The sequence below is a fragment of the Protopterus annectens genome, chromosome 1.part2 (assembly GCF_019279795.1).
Source record: "Protopterus annectens isolate FY-2018-M chromosome 1.part2, PAN1.0, whole genome shotgun sequence".
Lineage (NCBI taxonomy): Eukaryota > Metazoa > Chordata > Ceratodontiformes > Protopteridae > Protopterus > Protopterus annectens.
Genome location: NC_056727.1, coordinates 555,077,110 through 555,101,891, shown reverse-complemented (window position 1 = coordinate 555,101,891; position 24,782 = coordinate 555,077,110). Strand labels below are relative to the sequence as shown.

Sequence of the window (24,782 nt, the reverse complement as noted above, 5' to 3'; positions counted from 1 at the left end):
TCCACACTGTTTTCTTTAATTTACCCATGTTCTCTTTGTGATCTCAAATGAAATGTGTACTATATATATCTGAATTTGGACAAGTAAGTCATTACACTTTTCTTGCTCATTTTCCTCAAGGTCTACAATTTGTCTCAGAATATCCAAGAAGATGATCTTCAGCACTTACAGGTACGTTTACAATCTAAAATTAAGTAGATAAGCAGAGCCTTGAGAGTATGTGAAATAATTTTAAATGGATAAAGAATGACAGTAGTAGTAGTATCAGTATTCAAATGTGTTGAATTATAATCAAGAAGTTTATTTTTAAATATTTAATTTTTTAACAAAACACAGACAAAGAAGAATCAGCAGAAGGGAAAACTAACTGGAAAGAGAAACCTTAACCAACACAAGCCCGGATTAACATATATTCTTATTTCAACCCACAAAGCATTATGAAGCTTATTGAATGTACATATTCAGTAAGCTTAACTACACGTTCATAATTACACTTTCCTAAATTAATGAACAACTGTAGACTTTAAGAAGAAATTAACTAGAGACAGTCAGACCATGTCAATTTGAGCCAAAAAGAAAAATGAAAGTTTGAATTTCTGTTATGCATCACAACAAGAAGGAAGATCCACAGTGATCTGATAGGGTGAGAAATTTCCAGTTTTTATTTATGAAGTTGCATGTTAATTTGAGACCATAGCAGAAGGAGTTGAGTTAAAAGTGACAGGTGCTATTGAAACATCACATAAAATTGGTAGCAAAGGTAAAGAGGTAGTCTTAAATTTACCTGCAAACACATTGCATATCTCACCAGAAGTTTGATAGAAAACAGGTGCAGCATTATCTTCCACATTTCTGCTGTAGTGGAAGTAGACATGCATTACTCAGAGTGAAGTTCTGTCCATTATATTTAAATGGGCAGAAGAAGGGAAGAGTGAAACACTTTTCTCACAAAAATGCTATAGGATGGCAGAGATGAGCAGGTGAGTGTTAATGCGACCAGCAGTTTCTTTAAGAAATATAAAACCTGTTTTTACTCAACTTTGACTCAAAAATGTGACGAGGCATATGCCTATCTGATATCAGGGCCTCTCTTAAGACTGACTGAGACATCTGTCCTCAAGTCAGCTGTTTTTTTGTTGTTTTTTTCCTAAAGCTCCTGCAGTGACTGGGGCAGGGGGTGCAGATGAGTGCTCCCTCCTCTGGCTGATGCTGTGACATTATGAAGCTTGCCTAGCTATCGAGATCATCATTTCTGCCACTTGCATAATGGAATTCTTGATTGCAGTGTTTGTTGCAGATACGTTCCCATGTTTGGCATGGATCAGCTGGTGTCCTGTTCATATGTTGCAGTATTCATAACATTAGGGAGTCTGCTAGCTGACTCGTCCGTCTAGTGCGACTTCGCACAGAAGCAAATGTAGGTCTGTCATAAAATGTCATCTGGTATAAAGTGGACATCTGCATATACTAGACCTCAGAACTTGTCTGCCTCCTGCTGATCGTCTCCTTCGGTCATCACTAGTCAGACAAGTTGCGAACCTTGTTTCAGATAAGTGCCCCGTAGGGGGTTTTCTTTATTGTCTTTGACTACTGTGTGTTTTTGTGGTTACATGTCAGCTAAGAAGGGCAAGTGTCAGTGTGGAAGGCAGATTCCGCATAAGGACTCTCACGACCTTTGTCTATTTTGTCTAGGCCATGACCATGGCCATATTACTTGTTTTGTTTGCAAGATTTGTCCCCAAGACCCTGCTAGTTGGTTAGCTTCTCTAAATTTATACCTGGAAAATCGGTGCCTAAAACGTTTTGTGCGTGATAGACGTTACGTTGGGCCCTTCAGACGAGCCACATGCTAAGAATGCCAAGAAATCCAGGCCTGATTTACCTGCTGCTCCCTCTGGTCTGCACGTTTCTCCTGAGGCCACTGTTGGTCCGGAGACCGTTCCAGTTTCTGTAGGCACTCCTTTTAACGAGTACAGGTGTGGAGGCTGTGAAGGACCTTACCAGCACATCCTCGGTGCAAACGCAGGCATCAGACTCTGGCATGGGGGGAACCTTGGCTTGTGACTGAAGGCCCACGTGGCACTACACAAATAATTGTGCGAGAGGATGTTCCCACCAACATTGTGGAGTGCAGACTGACATCAGACTAGTCCACTTTTCACCAAATGGAGATTCCTAAAAAGAAGAAAATTAAAACAAAACATGATGATGTTAAGTTGTCTATCTCGCCTTCATTCTTGCTGGATGGGTTCGGAGCCGATCCTCGGCTCCGACTTGGCCACTCTAAAAGCTCGAGAGCTAGTTCCACTGGCTCGAGGCTCCCCTATATCCCACAATGCTAGGCGGTAACTCCTTAGATCTCGTTTGCCGCTACAGTGATCGAGATGTTTTTCAACCGGCTCGTCAGGTTAGTTGAAATATTTAGTTGTATCTCAAGATAGACCCCCTTTTAAGTTAGCTTTTCCTCATAGTTTTAAAAGTTAAGTAGTTTTCTCCCCTTTATAGTCAAGTTTCCCCAGTTTTTCCCTAAATTTGCTAATTTTATTCCCTTGGGCTTTAGGCCCAGTCCCTCCCTTCCTTAGTAGTTGGAGTGACTGTGTTTTTGTAGGGATTTAATTTCTAAATTAATTACTAAATTTTAATTTAAAAATTTTACAAGTGTAATAGGTGTGTGTGTTTGTGGTTACACTTTGACTTTTCTTGGAAATGTCCAAAGAATCGAAGGTCTCAGGCTTCAAGAAGTGTGACTCGTGCTGTCAGAAGATGTCTCTGACAGACGGTCACACTTCTTGTGTATACTGCCTGGGGCCTTTGCACCTGCAGGACTCATGTGCTGTTTGCCATGGCTTCAGCCCTAGAGTCCTGCAGGAGCGCAAAAATAAACTCATATTAAGGGACTTATTGAAGCCTGAGGGTCCCTCGACTCAATCCTCGGGGGAACCCTCTAAGCCTTCCAGACCTTCGGCTCCGGTCTCTGAGCCGTCTTCTGGGGGTCCAAAGGCTGTTCGAACATCGGCTCTGGCCGGAGCCGATGAATCTCGAACACATGCCCCTACTATTTCCTCGGCTCCGGCCGGAGCCGAGGAAGACATAACTGAGTCGGCTCCGATCAAATTGTCGGAACCGACATCCAGAAAGAGGTCCCGATCTCCATCTATCGGCTCCGTTCATTCGGCTCCAGCATCACCTTTGCTGTCTGAATGGAGCCATAGATCTCACTCCTCTAGGTCTTCCAGACTATCGGATCATGACCTTCAGAGAGTAGTGAGTCGACTTCTTAAGTCCGAGGCACTGGCCCAGATGCTTCAAAGTCCGACTCAACAGTCGAGAACTATTCCCATTACTCAAAATGTTCCTCCTCTGACTCTTCTGAGTTCGGAGCCGGGGCGGCTCAGACCCGAGACTGTGGTGGCGTCGGAACCGATACCTTTGTCTTCGGTGCCGTCGTCTGTTCCGATGTCTTCCTTGGAAGAATCTCGGCGCCGGACTTCCCTCTTCTGCTCCGAGGGGGCGAGTGGCATCGGACCCTTGTCCGACCCCGCTCTCCCTCTCGGTGCTTCGGCGCTGGTGAGTTCGGCTCCGACATCGGCCTCGGAGCCATCACTGTCGGTGCCGGGGGAGGATGTCCTTCAAGGATGCATCTGCAGTCATAACATATGGGTTGTCCTGCCTCAGGCAGCCCTTCGGTCGGCCGGATTCCAAAGTCTGGGTCTGGCCTCTGCTGATGTCGCACTTTCCCCAACGTCAGAGCTTCTGGGGTATAAAGGCATCAGCCGACGCCATTTTCCCCAGTCTTTCATGCCGCGTGGTGCCCGAAGCAGAAGCTGTTCGCAAGTGCCGGTCGGTCAGATCCGGAGATTTCAGCTACCGAAGACTTCTAAAAAAAGCTAAGTACCCCGGTGGGGACTCTTGCCTCAGCCGATGTCAGACAAAGTAAATAATTGTTTAACTTCTGGGAAACAAATACCTCATAAGGATTTCCATTCTTACTGCCTTCCTTGCTTAGGCCCAGACCACGACGTATCAGCTTGTTTAGCCTGTGCCTCCTTCAACCGACAGACTCTTAGATGTCGGTCGGAGTTTGCAGAAGAGTTTTTTGGATCCGCTTTTGCATATAAAATGCCGTCGGAGACTCCGACTACACATTTAGCCAAAAAACGCAAGGAAAAGGACCGACACTCGCGACCCGCAGTTTCGGCTGAAACCACGGTTAGGCCTACCGCGAGTGTCTCTGTTTCGGCTGAAACAGAGTCCTCGGTTCTTACTTCTGCCAAAAACATACGTCCGACAACCGAGGCCAGAGAGGCCCCGGCTGAGTCAACTACAGAAATCCCTACCGAAGAAGCAAGCGCACAAGAATTGTCCGACACAATCCCATTGGACATTTCTACACCTGCACGTGGGGCAGCTAGGCCCCCTGCTTCTATGTCTATTAAGGCCTTCTCCAGGGCTAAAGCAGCAAAAATTTCAAAGGCTTTACCTGCAAAATCTACCTCTGAGACCTTCCTCAAGTTCTCAGATTCTCAGCCTTGCTGAGGACCTTATATCTCTCATTAGGGGTTCCCAACCTCACCCAGACAGGGCCCCTCAACCTCCTCCTGACAAAAGGCCTAGGACTGAACCCCCTGAACCTCTCTCCTCTGATTACTCCTCGGATGGATCTGATTTATCAGACCATCAGGAAGGGCCATACTCACCTTATGAGGATTCAGATGCAGAAGACTCTATTCCTTCTGCCTCCCCTCCAGAAGAATTTTCCTTCGGGGAGACTTTACACTCAATGAGGGAACACTTTCAATGGCAGGGTCAGGACTTCTCTGATTCTAGAAAAAGACTAAGGACCTTTTTACACTTGCCACAGCATAGGCCTTTAGCCATACCACCTGTGCTAACTGTAGTTGATGATGCATATAATGATGTCAGTTCTGCCCCTGATTCTCTTCCCCCCGGCCCCTGCCAAACCTGACAGATATTACAGGGTCCCGGATTCTCACTTTCACTTGTATAAAGCCCATGCTGCAGACCCAGAAACTATTTCTCAGGGCCCAAAAGGTGTTGCAGCTGCCACTGCCAAAAACCCCCTACCCTCTGAAAGAGAGTCAAGAGCATTAGAGAGATGGGAAAAAAGGTTTATACATCTGCTACTCTTTCTGCCAGGGCATTAAACTGTCAATTCCATATGATACAGTACCAGGAGTATTTGTTAGATCAGCTGAATAAAAAGCTTTCTTCTCCTGAACCTTTAGACCGTAAGTCCCTTCAGGATTTGGTACACAACTCTCAGCAGGTCAGTAATCACTTCTTAAAATGTGGCTATGATGCACTGGAGGCTTCATTTAGATCAGCTATGACTGGAGCAGTAATTCGAAGGCATGCCTGGCTAAAAGAGCAATCCTTGCCAGACCATGTCAAGGCTAAACTCCTAGATGCTCCAATGGAGAAACAAAGTTTATTTGGCTCCCCTGCACAGGAGATTCTAAAGAAAGTGGAAGAAAAAGCAAAATCTGTGCAAACAGTAAAGGATTTTCTGCAGGTCCAACCTCCGAGGTTCAGCAGAAACTGGCCTTCAAAGAATTGGTCCTTTCCAGACACCTCCAGAACACAGAGGGGCAGGAATAGACGCCCAAGAGGCAGAGGTCAATCAAAGGGTGCCTGCAGGGGTCGTCAGTGGCAACCTGCCAACCAGAGGAGTACTGCCACAGCTGCAACTACAACCACTTCCACAGGACAGACACAATGACTTGGCTCTGATTCCGCCTACCAGGGAACAACTGGAAGCACCCTTGGGCAGAAAGTTGGCTTTATTCTCGAAAAATTGGCATTGCATTACAAAAGACAAATGGACATTGCAAACAATAGACAAAGGATACAGGTTTCACTTCCACACTTTACCAAAAAGAGGAATGCCAAACCTACCACCAAACCAGAAGCCAGAGGCTCTAAGACAAATCAACAATTTACTTCAGATGAAAGCAATAGAAAGGGTACCATCTATGGAACAAGGCCAAGGATTTTACTCCAGACTATTCCTTGTACCAAGAAAAGAAACCCAATGGAGGCCTATTCTCGACTTGTCCGCACTAAACACATATCTCATTGTGCCAAAATTCAAAATGCTGACCCTACAGCAACTTCTTCCCATGTTGGGCAAGGAGTCTTGGCTGGTGACTCTAGATCTCAAGGAGGCATAACTGCACGTCCCTGTACGACCAGATTGCAGAAGACACCTCAGATTTCTTGCAGGATCAGAGCATTATCAATTCTCAGCATTGCCCTTTGGCTTCTCTACTGCGCCCAGAGTATTCACGAAATGCCTGGCATCAGTAATTGCACATTGCAGGCTTCAGAGAATTCAAATCTACCCATACCTGGACGACTGCCTAATACAAGCGGACAACAAGACAAAACTAATAAAGGATTTGGCCTATGTCATACACCTGTTACAGGCCTTGGGATACACAGTCAACATCCAGAAGTTAAGACTAGTGCCATCCCAAAGGATAACATTTTTGGGTGCGGATCTGGACACAATAACTCAGATGGCTTTTCTCACAGAAGAAAAACAAAAGCAACTCCCAGTCTACTTCATGGCTTTGACAAGACAAACTCAGCTTACTGCAAGGAAAGTCCTGCAGGCCCTGGGTTACATGGCATCCTGCATAATCTTGATCCCGCATGCCAGGCTGCATATGAGGAAATTACAATGGTACCTAAGGAATGTATGGTCTCAACACAGGCACAGTCTAGAAACCATGATACCAATCATTCCATGCCTGAAAAAGGAATTCCTGTGGTGGGCTCAGGCCTGCCAGACCAACAGAGGGTTGCCTTTCAACAAACCACAACCAAGACAGACCATCACCATGGACGCCTCAGACCTAGGACGGGGAGCACACATGGAAGACAAGTGTACCCAAGGCCTATGGTCTCAAGACCAGCTGAATTTGCACATAAACCTAAAGGAGATGCTGGCAGTGAAGCATGCAATCGAGGCATTCAAATCATTCCTCCAGCAAGGACATCTGCTGATAAGGACAGACAATACCACAGTCATGTGGTATATAAACAAACAGGGAGGCACGCATTCCTACCCTCTATGCCGGATGGCAATGGATCTGTGGAACCTAGGCCTGAATCTCAACATCCAACTGCAGGCCAAGTTCGTACCAGGAAAAATGAATTCACTAGCAGACAGCTTAAGCAGAACTACCACGGATGCTCACGAATGGATGCTGCATCCAGACATCTTCAGAATCATAACAAACAAATGGGGAATGCCAGAGATAGACCTGTTCGCCTCCCCACTCAACCACCAACTGAACAAATTCTGCTCGAGTATACCATCCACAAGCCTGGAGGGTGGACTCCCTCTCAGCTGGAAGGCCCTAACAGTGTATGCTTTTCCACCTCTCCCATTGATGTACAAAGTTCTACTGAAGATCAGGGAGGAACAGCCAAAGGTGATTCTGATAGCTCCAGACTGGCCAAGGCAGCATTGGTATCCGCTACTGAGAAGCATGTCTCGGACGAACTCATGGCCTCTACCCCTATGGCCTTTACTTCTAACGCAGAACAACTACAAGACACTGCATCCAAACTTGAAAACACTGCAGCTAACTGTCTGGAAAATTGCTTAAAACAAAACCAAACTGTTTTATCTCAGAGGGTCAAGGACATTATCCTGGAGGCTCGCAGACCCTCCACAAGAAAAACATACTCAGCTAAATGGAAGAGATTCCTCATTTGGAGTGCATCAAAGGGTACAAATGTCACACTGGCAAACCTAGCACACATCCTAGAATACTTAGCAGAACTGTTCCACAATGGCCTGTCCTATTCTTCCATTAAGATTCATGCTTCAGCAATTTCAGCAGAGTACAACATGGATCCTCCTATCTTCTCTCACCCTCTCCTCAGACAATTTTTAAGAGGGATCAAAAATGTAAAACCTCCAAGGAAACCTCCTCTGCCTACATGGGATCTCAATTTTGTGCTGGAAAAATTAACACTACCCCCTTTTGAACCAGCAGCATCAGCAGACTTACAGTTCTTATCTTGGAAAACTGCTTTCCTTCTAGCAATCACTTCAGCAAGAAGAGTATCAGAGTTACAGGCACTAATGGCAGTGCAGCCTTTCCTTATTTTTCACCAGGATAGAGTGTCTCTGAGAACCAATCCTACTTTCATGCCAAAGGTGGTATCCAGGGTATCCTTGAAACCAAGCTATTCATTTACCTACGTTCTTCCCTAACCCACAGAACAGGGGGGAAAAACTATTGCACACCTTGGATGTACACAGACAACTACGCTACTACCTGGACAGAACTAAAACCAGCAGACAAACTGACCAACTTCTGGTAGCATATGCAACTGGAGTGCAAGGAAAAGCAATTTCCAAACAGACAATTTCAAAATGGATAGGAAATTGCATTCGATTCTGCTACTCCTTTCATGGAAAGACAACTCCTGAAAATATCAGGCCTCACTCCACAAGAGCCACAGCCACCACTACAGCTTTCCTACGAGGGGTGGCTACCAAGGACATTTTAGAAGCTGCTACTTGGAGCTCCGTGCATACATTTGCCAAGCATTACAATCTACCTTTATACTCCAGATCCCGAGCAGGTTTTGCAACTGCAGTTTTACAGGGGATCTTAACTACACCATCATTATCTTAGTACCTCCTCCCCCAGTTTGGCTATGGTAGAAACCCATATGTTATGACTGCAGATGCATCCTTGAAGGACATAGTACAGTTTTGTACCTACCATAAATGTAGATGTCCGATAAGTATGCATCTGCAGTCAGGATTACCCACCCTCCTTCCACTCTGTGGTATTCCTAGGGTGCTTACCCCTCTTTCAGCTAGCTGGGGGAATCTATTATGGTGTATTTGTTTGTATGTATATATGTATATATATTTTGTTTGCTACTGTTTGGAATTTTCAACATTTATCCAAATTTAGCCTTCCTAGAGGGCACCTGGCATCTGGGGCAAGAAACACTGAGGAAAATGACGTTGGCTGATGCCTTTATACCCCAGAAGCTCTGACGTCGGGGAAAGTGCGACATCAGCAGAGGCCAGACCCAGACTTTGGAATCCGGCCGACCGAAGGGCTGCCTGAGGCAGGACAAACCCATATGTTATGACTGCAGGTGCATACCTATCGGACATCTACATTTATGGTGGGTACAAAACTGTACTTTTTCAGCTTTTCGGAGCGGAGACCTCCGGCTCTGCCTGACAGGGGTGCCTTCGAGGTCATGAGGAGCGTGTTAGAACCAGGTTCAACTCCACAGTCTGCTCCTTCTGCCCCTCCCTCCACGGTGCCTCCGGTGATTTCTGCTCACTCTCTCATCCCCGACCGTAGAGGGCCAGCTCCTCAAGTTTCCCCAGTTGGGATCTCCTCCTCTTCCGAGGCCTCTCCTGACCCGGTAGGAGAGCCCCCTAGGAAGAGGCAGTGCAAGAGGAAGCACATTGACTCCCCTGAGTCTGTCACCTCTGACACTGATTTAGAGGATTCTGAAGGTTCCCCTCGTTCCCCCTCTGAAGATGTCTCCTTTGCAGACATCCTCGAAATCTTAAAACAGAGGGGGAATTGGCCAGCCCTCAACCCTTCAGAGGATGAATCGGTGTATCTTGAGGCGTTTGGCTCTCGCCCTTCCACCTCCTGGGTGTCCCCTCCCTTTGACCCCCCTTATGCAAGTGGTGGCAAAGAAGGCCTGGGCGGCTCCTGATTCAGTGGAACCCACCCCCAGGAGACCATCAAAATTTATCACTGCCCCCAAGGACAAAGAATTTTTAACCAAAGGCGTCTCTGTTGATGCTATGGTGGTGGCTGCGGCCACCAAGAAGGAGTTAGCTGATCCTTCGGTGCCTGTTCATCCTCCTAACAAGGAGTCTAGGTCGATGGACAGGTACGGGAAGCGGATGTTCTCGTCAGCGACCTTTACTATGCACTTGCTGAATTACCTGTGTCATTTCACTCGTCTTCAGAGGGATTTGCTCAAGGAAGCGAGCGAAATGTTAAAGGACCCAACAGCTGCGGGTTTTCAGGATAGAATGAACTCTCAGCTGGCGACCCTTAATTCTATAACTAACTCCTCCATGCGTCTCCTTTCATATGCAGCAGATGGAGCAAGTAGAGCGGCAGGTACAGGTGTAGCCTTGCGTCGGCACGCCTGGATGCGGCTATGTAACTTTGCGGACCCTTTCAAGGTGTCCTTCACTAATTCCCCCTTTGATGGATCATCCCTCTTTGGTCCTCAAGTGAAGGAAACCCTGACTAGGTGCGAGACTGATGGCAAAACTCTCTCTGCCGTCTGAGTCCGTTTTTCTACTCCTTCTAGGCCTTACCCCAAAGGCCAGAAAGGGGGAAAGATGTGGTTCCGCAAACAATCTCAGGGAGATTTGCCTGACGCACAGAGTCTATTCCCCTCTGGAGGCAGAGGGGGGAACAATAATGGTAGACGCCGTCCTAGAGGCAGAGGGGGCCTGCAGAATCAGGGCAGTCGAGAATCCTTTTCTGACAAGCCCTTTCAGCATCCCTGAGGTGTTGCCTGACTGTCCACCTTCGGAGGGAGTCGGGGGAAGATTATCGCTGTACCCAGAAGCCTGGCTATCCCTAACTCAAGACAAGTGGGTACAGTCTATCCTTTCCGAAGGCTACAGAATCCCATTCCTTTTCATTCCGAAGCAATCCAAAAAATCCCTTCCAGACGTTCCACCCAGTCAAAGGGAGCAAGCAGCATTAGAAATTTCAAAGCTGCTTGCAAAAAGAGCCATTCAACCAGTTCCAGCAGACCAAACAGGATCCGGAATCTACTCCAATTTCTTTTTGGTTCCAAAGAAAACAGGGGACTGGAGACCCATTTTGGATCTCAGCAACTTGAACAAGTTTGTCAAGAAAACAAAGTTCCGGATGGTCACGCTGCAGTCCATTCTACCCCTTTTGAGGCGGGACAACTGGATGTGCTAGATAGATCTCCAGGATGCGTACTATCACATCAGAATGAGTCGACGCTCCAGGAGATTCCTCCGCTTCAGGCTGGGAACCAGTCATTTCCAATTCAGAGCTCTGCCCTTTGGTCTCACTACAGCCCCCCGAGTGTTTACCAAATGCATGGCAGTGGTCGCCTCTCATCTGAGACTACAAGGATTCCAGGTGTTTCCTTATTTAGACGACTGGCTCCTTACAGCCCCCACCAAGCATCTTTTGCTTCTTGCCAGAGACTACACCTTTCACACCTGTCAGACACTAGGCATTTCAATAAATTACGAAAAGTCTGTCTTGTCGCCTTATCGTGTTATTACCTTTATAGGCGCAAATCTAGACACAGTCAACATGTCAGCCAGACTCACAGAGCAGAGAATAACAGACATACACAGACAGGTCTCTCTTGTCTTGCAGAGCAACAAAGTCAAAGTCAGATTGATCCTGAAGGTCTTAGGGATTATGGCGGCGGCCATCCCTCTTCTACCATTAGCTCGCTTCCATATGAGAATTTTACAATGGATGCTCTTCACACAATGGTCTTTCCAACGACTTCCAATGTCCCATCCTATTCGGATAACTCATTCGTGCAAGAATCATCTCTCTTGGTGGATCACATCTCCCCAGCTCCACCTAGGGAGACCTTTCATCCCTTCCTCTCCGGTTGCTACAGTGACAACGGACGCCTCCCTGATCGGGTGGGGGGGGCATTACCAGGGCAGGACGGTCCAAGGCATGTGGCAACCTTTCAAGTGCCACTTGCACATAAATGTCCTAGAGATGAGAGCAGTGCTTCTAGCGTTGCAAGCCTTACAAGACTCTCTTCCCATGGGAACTATAGCAATTCAGACAGACAATATGTCTGTAGTGTGGTACATCAACAAACAAGGCGGAACCAGATCTTACCCTCTATGTCGAGAGGCACTCAGACTGTGGCAATGGGCGATTTCTTCTCAGCGGTTTCTGTTAGCAACGCACATTCCCGGGAAATCCAATGTGATTGCAGACAAATTGAGCAGAGCTATTCTCATGCCTCACGAGTGGTCTCTGAACAATTCAGTGTTGGAGAAAGTTTTTCGAAAGTGGGGCCGGCCTTGCTGTGTCCTTTTCGCTACTCCCCAAAACAGCAAGTGCGACGATTTTTTCACCCTCTTTCCCCAACCAGGCCACCCCAGCAGAGACGCTCTAGTACACGATTGGCCCCGGGGACTTCTGTATGCTTTTCCTCCCTTCCCTCTGATATCTCAGCTAATGCAGAAAGCTATCGCTCAGAAAGCTTCCATGATCCTTATTGCCCCTTACTGGCCTCGACAGGTTTGGTTCCCGTTTCTCCACCGTTATCTGTTGGAGCAACCTTGGCATCTGGACCCAGTTCCAGACCTCTTGACCCATCAGTCGGGTCAGTTGCCCCACTCCCTCCCTTCCCTGAACCTCACAGCGTGGTTCCTCCAATTCCAACTCTAGCCAGGCTTCCTCTGATATCTCGCTCAAGTTAGAGATATTTCGATAGCCTCTCATAAATCTTCCACTCGGAAGATTTATCATAGCAAGTGGAAACGTTTTTCCTATTGGGCGCAGTCAAAGAATATAGATCCTTTCACTGCTTCCATTCAATCAGTTCTAGACTTTCTAGCCAAACTTTTCCACTCAGGTTCGTCCCCGTCTACCATCAAAGTTCAGTTGGCAGCAATATCGAACTTTCATGTTGGAGTATGTCTCACAAACTCTGCAAAGCCTTTTTAAAGGGAGTTTTTCTCCTCAAACCACCAATCAGGGATCCTCCTCCTCAATGGGATCTCAACTTGGCTCTGGCGTCCTTAATTCTTCCCCCCTTTGAACCTGCGGCTTCATGTTCAATAAAGTTACTATCTTGGAAAATACTCTTTTTAGTAGCTATCACTTCAGCTAGAAGAGTCTCCGAACTCCATGCTCTGTGTAGTCGACCCCCTTATCTTGTGTTTCATAAGGATAGGGTGTCCTTACGTACTAACCCGTCCTTTTTGCCCAAGGTAGCTTCACTGGCAAATTTGAATCAAACCATTGAACTTCCTGTGTTCTTCCCTAATTATTCCAATAGGTCAGAACAAAAGTTACACTGTTTAGATGTTCATTGCCAACTTAGGTACTATTTAGACAGGACCAAACAATTCAGGAAGTCTGATCAACTGTTTCTTATGCAGAAGGTAGAATGGGCCTTCCAATTTCTAAAGTATCTCTCTCTAGATGGCTTACTTCGTTGATTACCCTTGTGTATGAGATCAGACATCAACAATTGCCATCCAAACCCAGGGCTCATTCAACTAGAGCTTTAGCCTCTTCTATAGCTTTCCACGATAGGCTGCCTATTGATTCGATTTGTTCTGCAGCTACTTGGGCTTCTCCCCATACCTTCATTTCTCATAAGTTGGACTTGGCCTCTAGAGACAGAGCCAACTTTGGTTCCACTGTACTCAAGAGTCTGTTCCGATAGGCCACCCGGGATAAGGTGCTAGGGACGCGGTCCCATCCAGCAAGAATGAAGGCGAGATAGACAACTTAACATTTAGAAGTTCTGTACCTACCATAACGTTCCATGTTAGTTGTCTTCTTCTCGCCTTCTTTCTTGCATCCCACCCTCCTTCCCCCTAGCCTGGACAGACCTAGAGGAGTTTTCTTTTGTTCCTTTTATGGAATTTCCTTGCTGGGCTTAGCTTTCAAATGAGATCTGAGGAGTTACCGCCTAGCATTGTGGGATATAGGGGAGCCTCGAGCCGATGGAACTAGCTCTCGAGCTTTTAGAGTGGCCGAGTCAGAGCCGAGGATCGGCTCCGAACCCGTCCAGCAAGAAAGAAGGCGAGAAGAAGACCACTAACATGGAACGTTATGGTAGGTACATAACTTCTAATTCTTCGTGTTTCACTGTTGCAGTCATCACAGTTGAGTTATCTGCTTGCAGGTAGCCCTCAGTCGGCCCGAGTACCAGAGTCTTGGTATTTCTGCGTCGGATGCTGTCGCTTTTTCCATGATGTCAGGTCATCAGGGGTATAAAAACAGGCAGCCGAAGCCATTACATAAGTTTTTCTTGCCAGGGAGGATCCCGAAGCAGAAGCAGTTACCAGGTGCCGGTTGGTCGCTACCTGAAATTTTCGTTTGAGTTGATAATCCTGAAGTCTTCTAAAGCTAAGTACCCTGTTAGGGATTCTTTTTCTTGCTCTAACCGATGTCAGAAGAAGTTAACAATTGTCTTGCCTGTGGAAAGTAGATGCCTCTCAGATTTTCATTCTTACAGCATCACCTGTTTAGGCCCAGACCATGACGTCCCTTGCTGTCAGTTTTGTGCCTTGTTTAACACCCGAACCATTCGTCATCATGCTGTCTTTTTCGCTAAATTCTTTCAATCTCAATCTCCATATTCCGAAATGGCTTCGGTAAACCATCCGACTACCGATCTTCTGAAAAACGTAAGGATAAAGACAGACCACATAGGTCCAAAACTGCCGACGATGCTTCCGTTAAGCTAGTCGCCAGTCCGCCAGTATTCAGTGAGGCACCTTTGCAGCCCCTGATGCACACTTCTTTGGATTCGCAGGCCTCTGCTGAGACCCATTCGGAGTCCGATATGCTGCGAGTTACTTCAACTGTGGAAACAGTGGATGTCTCTACCTTGGATGGGTCTGGAGCCACTATGCAGGCACCGGCTTCTGAGGGAGTTTTTCATCCTACCAGTGTTCGAATCAAACTGACGACTTCATTTTTAGCCAAAACTACAGAGCTACTTAGGCCCAGAGTACGCACTACGCCTAGAAAACTGGCGACCAAAGCGCATGCTCAAGCACCCATGTCACAAAAACAAATGCTTAGAATAGCTTAAGACCTTATGGTAATTGGGGGAAGCCAGCCTTCCCCCTGCTAAGAGACACAGAATTCAGTTGCCTTCAGATTCTACAGACCAGAAGTCCGATGACTCTGACCTTTCTGATTATCAGGACATGCCCTTATCCACCTATGAGGATTCAGATGCAGAAGAATCCATTCCCTCTGCCTCCCCTCCAGAGGATTTTTCTTTTGGTGAAACCTTTAAGAGAGCATTTCCATTGGGAATGACCAAGACTATCCTCAGTCCAAAAAGAGACTTGGAGAATTTTTAGAGCTGCCTCAGCACAAGCCTTTAGCTATACCCCCTGTCCTGGATGTTGTGGATGATGTTTTCATGGAATCCAGTCTTACTCCAGACACCTTACCTCTGGTCCCTAGGAAACCTGACAGGAACTACAGAGTGCCAGATTACCACAAATTTATTTTCAAAAATCCTACTGCTGATCCCGAGGCCATTTCCCAGTGACCTAAAGATATTTAAGCTACTAGAGCCAAAAATCCTACCCCTTTAGACAGGGATTCCATAGCTTTAGACCGATGGGGTAAGAAGGTATATACCTCTGCAACTCTATCAGGTCATTGAATTGCCATTCTCACATGCTGAAGTACCAGCAACATATTATGGAACTAATTAAACAAAAAATGGTAATATTTCCAGATTGTGCAGAAAATAAAGATTTGCAAGAGCTTATGCATTCTGCAAACCAAGTTAGTAAGCATACTTTGAAGTGTGGTTTTGATGCCCTAGAAGCATCTTGGAGGGCTGCAGTCACTGGCTCTGTACTGAGAAGACATGCTTGGCTGAAGGAGCAGACCGTGCCAGATCATGTCAAATCCAAATTACTAGACGCTCCTTTAAATAAGGACTGTTTGGCACCAAAGCAGTAGTAGTTCTTAAGATGGAAGAAAAAGCTAAATCTTTGCAAATTGTTAAAGAATTCTTACAAGTGCAACCATCTAGAATTCAGTAGGCATTGCCCTTCTAAACACTGGTCCTTTCCAGCCCCCTCCAGGCCTTCCCAAACAAGACCCAGGGGAAACAGACCACCCAGACTGCAGTCTCAGGATATGCAGAGATCTAAGTAATGGAGTGCCCCCACCCCTAAAGCATGGAGTATTAAGCCACCTACTTATGGAAAAAGTTCACAATGACTTCTCAGCTCTACTTCCCAGCCCTGCCCAATTGCTTGTGCCCCTTGGAGGAAAACTTGCCCTTCATGCAAAAAACTGGATGTCCATCATTCAGGACCGATGGGTCCTCAACATTGTATCCCGGGGTACAAATTTTATTTCCATTCACTGCCAACCCCAAGCGGGTTTCCAGACCTTCCTCCAAAACAGTGGGCAGAGGCTCAAAACCAAGTACTTTCCCTGCTCATTATCAGAGCTATTCAGCTTGTTCCAGTAGAACAAAGGGGTCAGGGTTTCTACTCCAAACTATTCCTGGTACCCAGGAAAGAGAGCTCTTTGCTCCCAATCCTGGATCTTTCAATTCTCAACACCTTCCTGGTGGTCCCAAAATTCAAGATGCTTACCCTGCAACAGCTTTCTCCCTATGCTAGCCAAGTATGCCTGGTTCGTCACCATAGACTTAAAAGAAGCTTATCTGCACATCCCCATAATGGAGTCATGCAGGAAATGTCTATGTTTCAGGACAGGGTCTATGCACTATCCGTTCTCTGCACTTCTCTTTGGCTTATCTACTGCACCCAGGGTATTCACAAAATGCCTGGCTCCAGCCATTGCATATTGCAGGCAGAGAAATATCCAAATTTACCTGTACTTGGATGACTGCCTGATGCAGGCGGACAGTCAGGAATTGCTGCTTCAGCACCTGACATTTGTAAAAAGCCTTCTGACTTCATTGGGGTAAACCATCAACGAAAAGTAATCACAACTGGTACCCAGACAAAAGATTGTATTCCTGGGCGCAAGCCTGGACACAGCTTCCCAGATGGCATTTCTCACTTCAGAAAAACAGGTCTATTTGACAGACTACTTCAAACTAATGGCCACCAGAACCCAGCCATCTGCAAGAAAAATACTGCAAGCCCTAGAGTTCATGGTCTCATGTATTCTGCTAATTCCATATGCAAGACTGCATATGAGGAAACTTCAGTGGTACTTAAGTGTTTGGTGCCAACATTCTCAGGACCTGGAAACTGTCATTCCTATCGTACCTTGCCTAAGGGCAGAGTTCCGTTGGTGGGCAGAAGCATGCAACCACCACAAGGGACTGCATTTTACTCAACCCCATGTCTCTCAAACCCTGACCACAGATGCATCAGACTATGCATGGGGGGCTCAAATGGCTGGCAAATGTATCCAGGGTCACTGGAGCCCAAGGCAAATTCTCCTGCACATCAATCAAAAGGAGATGCTAGCTGTACAGAATGCTCTGACAGCTTTCAGATACCTAATCCTTCCAGGACAACTGATAAAAAACAGACAACGGCACAGTTATGTAGTACATCAACAAGCAAGGGGGAACCCATTCTTACCCACTCTGCAGGTTAGCCATGGCCCTGTGGAACACTGCCTTGGACAGCCAAGCCCATCTCCAAGCTCAATTCCTGCCAGGCAAACAAAATTCACTGGCAGATGACTTAAGCAGAAATCTCATAGACCCACACGAGTGGAAATTGGAGCCCAGCACCTTCAACCTTCTGATCCAGAGGTGGGGGAACCCCAGAGGTGGATCTCTTTGCCTCCCCCGACAACCACCAGTTAAGCAAATTCTGCACCAGGAACTCTCACAGCAGGGCCTGGAAGGTGGATGCCCTATCCTTTCAATGGGAAAACCTCTGTCTATGCTTTTCCCCCTCTGTCCCTTCTCTCAAGAGTTTTACTCAATGTAAAACAAGACAGGCCAAGGACAATTCTGATTGCCCCGGACTGGCCACGCCAGCACTGGTACCCACTCCTGTGCAGCCTGACAACAGTGCCACCCTGGCACCTACACCAGACCACTACCCTGCTGTCACAGTAGGAGGGACAGATTTTGCATCCACAATTGCAAACCGTAAATCTTGCAGCCTGGCTTATTCCTTGAATACGCCACCAGCAACCCTAAGCAAACAGGTGCTGGACGTCACCCTTGAAGCCAGAAGGCCTAGTACTAGGAAATCCTATGCTGAAAAGTGGAAAATATATTGTTCTTGGATCCAGTCTAAAGGAAATGACACAGCTGTGCCCTCCTTACTGTAATCATGGATTACCTAACAGAGCTACTCCACAGAGGCCTATCCTTCTCCATTAAGATTCATGTCTTTGCCATTTCAGCTAATTACAATACTGGGCCACCTCTATTTTCTCACCCTCTCATTAAACAATTCCTGAGAGGGGCTAACAACTTGATCCCCCCAAGAAGAGCACCCACCCCTTGCTTGGGACCTTAATTTTGTACTGGAAAAGCTCATGCTTTCCCGTTTTAAACCTGCTGCTTCATCAGAGTTAAAATTCTTCTCTTGGAAAACTGCCTTGATTCTAGCCATCACTTCAGCTAGAAGAGTGTCTGAGTTACAAACACTTATGGCTGTGGAACCCTTTATTGTTTTCCATGCTGGCAGGGTTTCCCTCAGGACTTAACCCTTCCTTTATGCCTAAGGTGGTGTCCAGTGTGGCTCTAAACCAATCCATCCATTTGCCAACCTTCTTCCCTAACCCTCGGAATAAAGGGGAAAGGATCCTGCACTCTTTGGTCGTGCGCAGACAGCTCAGGTTCTACCTTTATTAGGACTAAGCCTTTCAGAAAATCTGACCAGCTGCTAGTCAGCTTTGCAACAGGGGCAGAGAGGGCAAGGCCATTTCAAAACAAACCATTTCCAAATGCATAGCACACTGCATCCATTTCTGCTACAAGCACCATGGAAAACCAACCCCTCAGAGGGTCAGAACACATTCCACTAGGGCTACTTCTACCCCTACAGCATTTCTCAGGGAAGTCCCCTACCAGGGACATTCTGGAAGCTGCACCCTGGTGTTCTGTACACACCTTCACCACCTTCACCAAACATTACCACTTACCGGTCTTTTCCAAATCCAGGGCAGGATTTGCTACAGCAGTCTTGCAAAGCCTACTAGCCATCCCCAACTCTTCTTGACTGCCTCCACCCTTCCACAGCTTTGGGAATCAACCCAAGTGTGATGACTGCAACAGTGAAACACGAAGAACATGGTACAGTTGTATACACTTACCATAAATGTAGATGTCAGAGTGTATTCACTGTTGCAGTCCTGGTTTCCCTCCCTCCAGCCCCCTTTTTTTCTCTCTTTCTCTCTCCTCTCTATGGCTATTCCAAATGGTATTTGTATACATCAGCTACTCTGGCTTTCAGAGGCATTAACTACCAGACCCATATAGCCAGATATTCCTTAGCCCTTTTTTTGGAAGCTGGTAAACTACTTTCTGAGTTTCCTGACTCTCCCACTAAGGCCAAGCTCTCCTCTATCCTTAACTCCTCAGTTCACATTACACGGCATTCCATAAAGTGTTGCTATGATGCAATGGAGGCATCAGCTACAGCATCTGCATGTGGGTCAGTCCTGAGGAGAAATTCTTGGCTTAGGCCCCAACCTTTTCCTGATGATATTAAGGCAAAATTTGTGGATGGCCCCCCTGGACACAGCATTATTTGGTACCACTGCTGCAGGGCAAGGAGCTGCAAGGCCTGAAACATGTTTTTCTTTCCCCAGTACCCAGGTTTCAGAGGAACTATCCTACCCAGACCACCATTGTAAGGAGGTCCTCCAGGCACCAGTCTTCCAAGGGTCTATATCAGAACAGCGAAGAGGCGTTTAAAGCGCCTCGTCGTTGACACAAACAGCGAACGCACTAAAGCACGAATGTTCAGAACACCGATTTCTTTCCCTGGGAAAGAAATCGGTAGCACTGACACACAAGCACACAGACTTCCAAACATTACAGTGTGGGGGGCTTTGCCCCCCACACACACTCCAACTAAATATACTAACACCAAGATCGCACTACAGTGGGGAAGGCCAAGCTATTTCTTTCCCAGGGAAAGAAATAGCTGTTTTGAGCATTTGCGTTTTAGTGCATTCGCTCTGTGTCGACGAAGAGGCGTTCTATTAAACGCCTCTTCACTGTTCTAATATAGACCAGTCTTCCAAAGGTAGGAGTGATGCTAGAAAACAATTTAACTCTAAATCTGCCTCCTCTACTCCTGCACAGAAACAGCCCTTTCAGGCTAAGACAGGTAGGTGGTGACTACCCGCCTATTGGACCACTAACACCTCTGTCCCTTCATCTCTCTCTCTGCTTGGAAACAGATAACTCAGGACTCTTGGGTCCTATCAGTCATCCTGCAAGGCTACTTTATGGTGTGTAAGACTCCTCCCCCTTTCAGGGGTATTCCACAACCTCCAAAAAAACTGGAACTCTTTCCCCAGGTCATTTCCACCCTCCTTTCTTAAGGCACTGTTCAGGTAGTGTGGTCCTCCCAATTAGGAAATGGATTCTTCTCCAGGATGTTCCTGGTATCCAGGATGGATGGTCCTTGGAGATCCATTCTAGATCTATCGCATCTAAATACCTTTCTGAAGGTTCCCACCTTTCGAATGTCAACCTTACTCACCCATCTTCCTCTCATCCTTCCTCGGGACTTTATGGTGTCACTGGGCATCAAGAATGTCTATCTTCATATTCCCATTCCTCTTCGGTTCAGAAAGCTTCTTCACTTTGCTATTGCTTACTCACATTTTCAATTCTGTGCCTTGTCCTTTGGGTTGTCTACAGCCTCGAGGGTCTTCACAAAATGCTTAGGTCATGTCGGAGCCTTCTGCAGGCTATAGGGCATACAGAGTTTTCCTTACCTGGATGACCACCTTCTCCAACTCCAGACACCCTTCAGGAGAACCTGTCCTTCACAGTGTCACTGTTGGAGAGTCTAGGTTTCACGATCAATTACAAGAAATCTACTCTGGTTCCTTCCCAAGACCACATTTTTCCTTGGCTGCAGGATCCAATCGGACAGGATGCTGGATGTTCTTTGTGTTTCACTGTTGCAGTCATTACATTTTGGTAATCTGCTGGCAGGTTGCCCTCAGTCGGCCTGAATATCAAAGTCTTGGGTCCTGCGTCGGTTGCTGTCTCCTCTTCCATGATATCAGGTCATCAGGGGTATAAAACATGCAGCCGACATTTTCTTCAGTCTTTCTTGCCTCGCGGTGCCCGAAGCAGAAGCTGTTCGCAAGTGCCGGTCGGCCGACTCCAGAAATTTTCGCATTCGACTTTCAGAACCGAAGTCTTCAATTAAAGCTAAGTACCTCGTTGGGGAAACTTTTTCTTGCGCCTTACCGATGTGGTACATGAACAAGCAAGGGGGCATTCCTACCCTTTTTGCAGACTAGCCATGGCATTGTGGGACACGGCCTTGACTTACCAAGTACATCTTCAAGCTCAATTCCTGCCAAGAAAACAAAATATTCTGGCAGACGTCCTAAGCAGAAATCTTATGGACCCTCACGAGTGGAAACTGGATCCACAAGTCTTCAGCATGATAACAGAGAAATGGGTGAGTCCAGACATAGATCTATTTGCCTCTCTCCAAAATCAACTGGACAAATTCTGCACAAGGACTTATCACAGACAAGCATGGAAAGTGGATGCTCTATCCTTCAGTTGGAAAAACCTATCAGTCTACGCCTTTCCTCCTCTGCCTCTTCTTCCCAAGGTCTTACTAAAGATCAGACATGAAAAAACAAAAATGATCCTAATTGCCCTGGACTGGCCACGCCAGCACTGGTACCCAATTCTAAGGAATATGTCTCAACTACCTCCTTGGTACTTGCCTCAAATACCTCATCTACTGTCGCAGCAGAGCAATCAAATTCTGCACAACCAGCTCCAAACTCTGAACCTGGCAGTGTGGCTGATCATGTAATTATTCAAACAACCCCTCTCAGTAAATCTGTGATAGTTGCCTAGTTTCATAGTATAGTACTAGGCTATCTGCCCTGGGGCATTTGTAAGCCTAGCCATAGTGATGTGGCTTTTGCCACCCCATGAAATGTACAGAATAAATCTAGAATACTGTGCCTCTGTCTAGTAGTGACACAGTGAAGGTCCCCTTATATAATAGAATTAGTTTACTGTGCCCCTGTCTAGCAGTGACACAGATGTGACCCCTGGGGTAAACTTACGATCTCCCATCTACTCATCAAGATTTCTCTTTAAGAGAGTCGGTGAGGGGCTTTGCCTAATACGAACTGGGATCCTGTTCCAAAGCATGGGAAGCCTCTGGGTTATGAATCTATCCCTCCAGCATGTCCTATTCATACTTGTGCCGAGGTTTAAGTCTTTAGCTTTCGTGGTCCTGATGGATTTGGATTTTTTGAGGTGGAGCATGTCCATCAGATCCTGATTGGACATGGCCTTGTACGTCAGGCAGAGATCACCTCTGAGCAGGCGGTATGCTACTGAATAGAGCTGAAGTTTCTTTAGTCTGGCAGAATAAGACATATGTTGGAGACCCTTGATCCTTTTGGTGAGGTACTTTTGTGGTCTCCCCAGCTGTTGCAAGTGCCGGGTGAGGTACATACCAAATGGGGCATTGTACTCAATCATGGGCCTGATGAGGGAGGAATATAGGGGTACAATGACATCCTTGGATCTGGATGTGAAACCCTTCATGATGAGGTGTGCAAGGTAGAATGTTTTTATAACCACTTTGGCAACATGAGTGTCAAATGAGAGGTCGCTGTCTACTTGGGTCCCTAGGTCTCTGATTACGTTTTCCGTACTCAGTGGGTTGCTGTCTATGTGATAATTTGTGGGTACTTTGTTTTTTCCAAAAAGGATGACTATACATTTTTTGGCATTTAGTTTAAGGCCGTGACTACGGCACCAGTTGTCCGTTTCAGTGAGGCCTTTTTGTAGGATGTGTGTATCTGCTGGTGTATCGACTATGGCTCCTGCAGCCAAGGAAAAATGTGGTCTTGGGAAGGAACCAGAGTAGATTTCTTGTAATTGATCGTGAAACCTAGACTCTCCAACAGTGACACTGTGAAGGACAGGTTCTCCTGAAGGGTGTCTGGAGTTGGAGAAGGTGGTCATCCAGGTAAGGAAAACTCTGTATGCCCTATAGCCTGCAGAAGGCTCCGACATGACCTAAGCATTTTGCGAACTTTGTCAGCCACAGCCCTCCCATGTTTGCTTTAACATCTGAGAAATAAATGCCGAACAAGAGGGGTCCCAGGACAGATCCTTGTGGGACACCACTTGTGACTGGCTTTGAGTCTGACATTGCTCCAGCGATTTTAACTTTATGGGTTCTGTCCTTTAGCCAGTTTGCAACCCATCTAGTGACATAAGGGTTTACTTTTAAGCTGTTTAGCTTATCTATGATGCCTGAGTGGGGTATTGTGTCGAAGGCCTTAGCCAAGTTCAGGTATGCTGTATGGACTGCTTTGCCCTCATCAATGGCTCTAGTGACTGTTTCGAAAAAGTCAACCAGGTTTAAAAGGCAGGATCTGCCCTTTACAAAGCCGAACTGGGTGGGGTCAAGCGTCTGTAGGTCCCCTATGTCTCCGTTTGAGTTCCATAATTATTCTTTCCATAGCTTTGCAGACCAGGCTAGTCAAGCTTATGGGGCGGTAGTTTCCAGGGTCTGTAGAGGCACCCCCCCTTGTGGAGTGGGACCACTGTTGCTGTGCGCCAGTGTTCAGGTACATATCCCGAAGTAAGGCTAAGGTTAAATAGCATTTTTATGTGTGGGTTTAGCTCCTCTTGGAGTTCACGTAACACGCACCCCGGGATACCGTCAGGTCCCACTGATGCTGTGTTTTTTGCTTTGTTTAGGGCGGTTCTCACTTGGACATCTGAGATGACAGGGAGATTACATTCAGCTGGGATAAGTATTTCTTCTTTTGGGGGTGAAGGAGTCGAGAAATTTGCACTGAACCTGTCAGCCAGAATGTTAGCAATATCTGTGGGTTCAGTGTATTTTTTGTTGTTGTGAACCAACTCTGAGCATATCTGAGGGTTTCCACCCAGGTTTCTAACATAGCTGAAGAAGGCTTTGTGGTTATCTTTAGTGTCCTTAGCGATTTTTCTCTCAAAGTTTGCCTTGGATGTTTTTATGAGAGAATGTAGTTTTCTGCTAATGTTGATTAGAGATGTCTTCCCTTAATGGGATTTCACTCTGACGTGCAGTAGCTTCCTTCTTTTGTTATACAATTTGTTTATGGCTGAGGTCCACCAGACAGGCCGCTTACATTTGGTGGAGAGGGACTTGGATTTGTTTGGGATTGCATGATCCATGCATTCTTGGAGATGTCCATAAAAAGCATTTGTGAAGGATTCGGCATTGTGGGATGTGGTATCCACTGGCACAGTGGGCATAAAGTATACCATCTCAGTCTTAAGAAGAGTGAAGTCTGCTTTTGAGAAGTTTTTCACTGTGGTCTTTTGTGCTGGGGGTGGAGGTGGGATATGTATATCCAGGGTGATTAGTTTGTGGTCAGATCTCACTAGTGAGGGGTATACTTCCAGTGTGGAGCATTTTGTCCCCATGTTTGTGATGATCAGGTCTAGTATATTATCTCCCCTAGTGGGAGAGGTGACTAGTTGTTCCAGTGCATTTGAATTTATGAATTCCAGGAACCTTTGGGCTATTAGGGCTAGAATAATGTGCCCAATCTATGTTTGGGTAGTTGAAGTCTCCCAGTATGATGGTATTTTGTGATACATTCATATCCTCCAATGTCTTCAGGAAGGCTGAGTGGGGTTCTTGAGATTGGGAGGGTGGTCTGTAACATGCTACCAGTTGTATAGCAGTTTTGCCTGTGGTTAGTTGCACCTGTATGGTCTCTGATGCTTCATGTGTTGCTACTAACCTGGAGGTGTGGGTGTCCTTTATGAATATGGACACTCCCCCTCCCTTTGTGGTTCGGCCCGGGTTTTGGGGCCGA

At 46.5% G+C, this 24,782-nt stretch overlaps 1 protein-coding gene across 3 annotated transcripts in view; it reads left to right on the top strand.

Moving 5' to 3' along the window:
- ATL2 (atlastin GTPase 2) overlaps positions 1-24,782 on the top strand; it is a 1,083,407-nt gene that overhangs the window by 410,712 nt on the left and 647,913 nt on the right. For all 3 annotated transcript variants that reach the window (XM_044057663.1, XM_044057671.1, XM_044057677.1), the window contains exon 6: positions 121-171. In XM_044057663.1, coding sequence (XP_043913598.1) covers positions 121-171 — 51 coding nt within the window. The remainder of the gene's footprint in view (positions 1-120; positions 172-24,782) is intronic.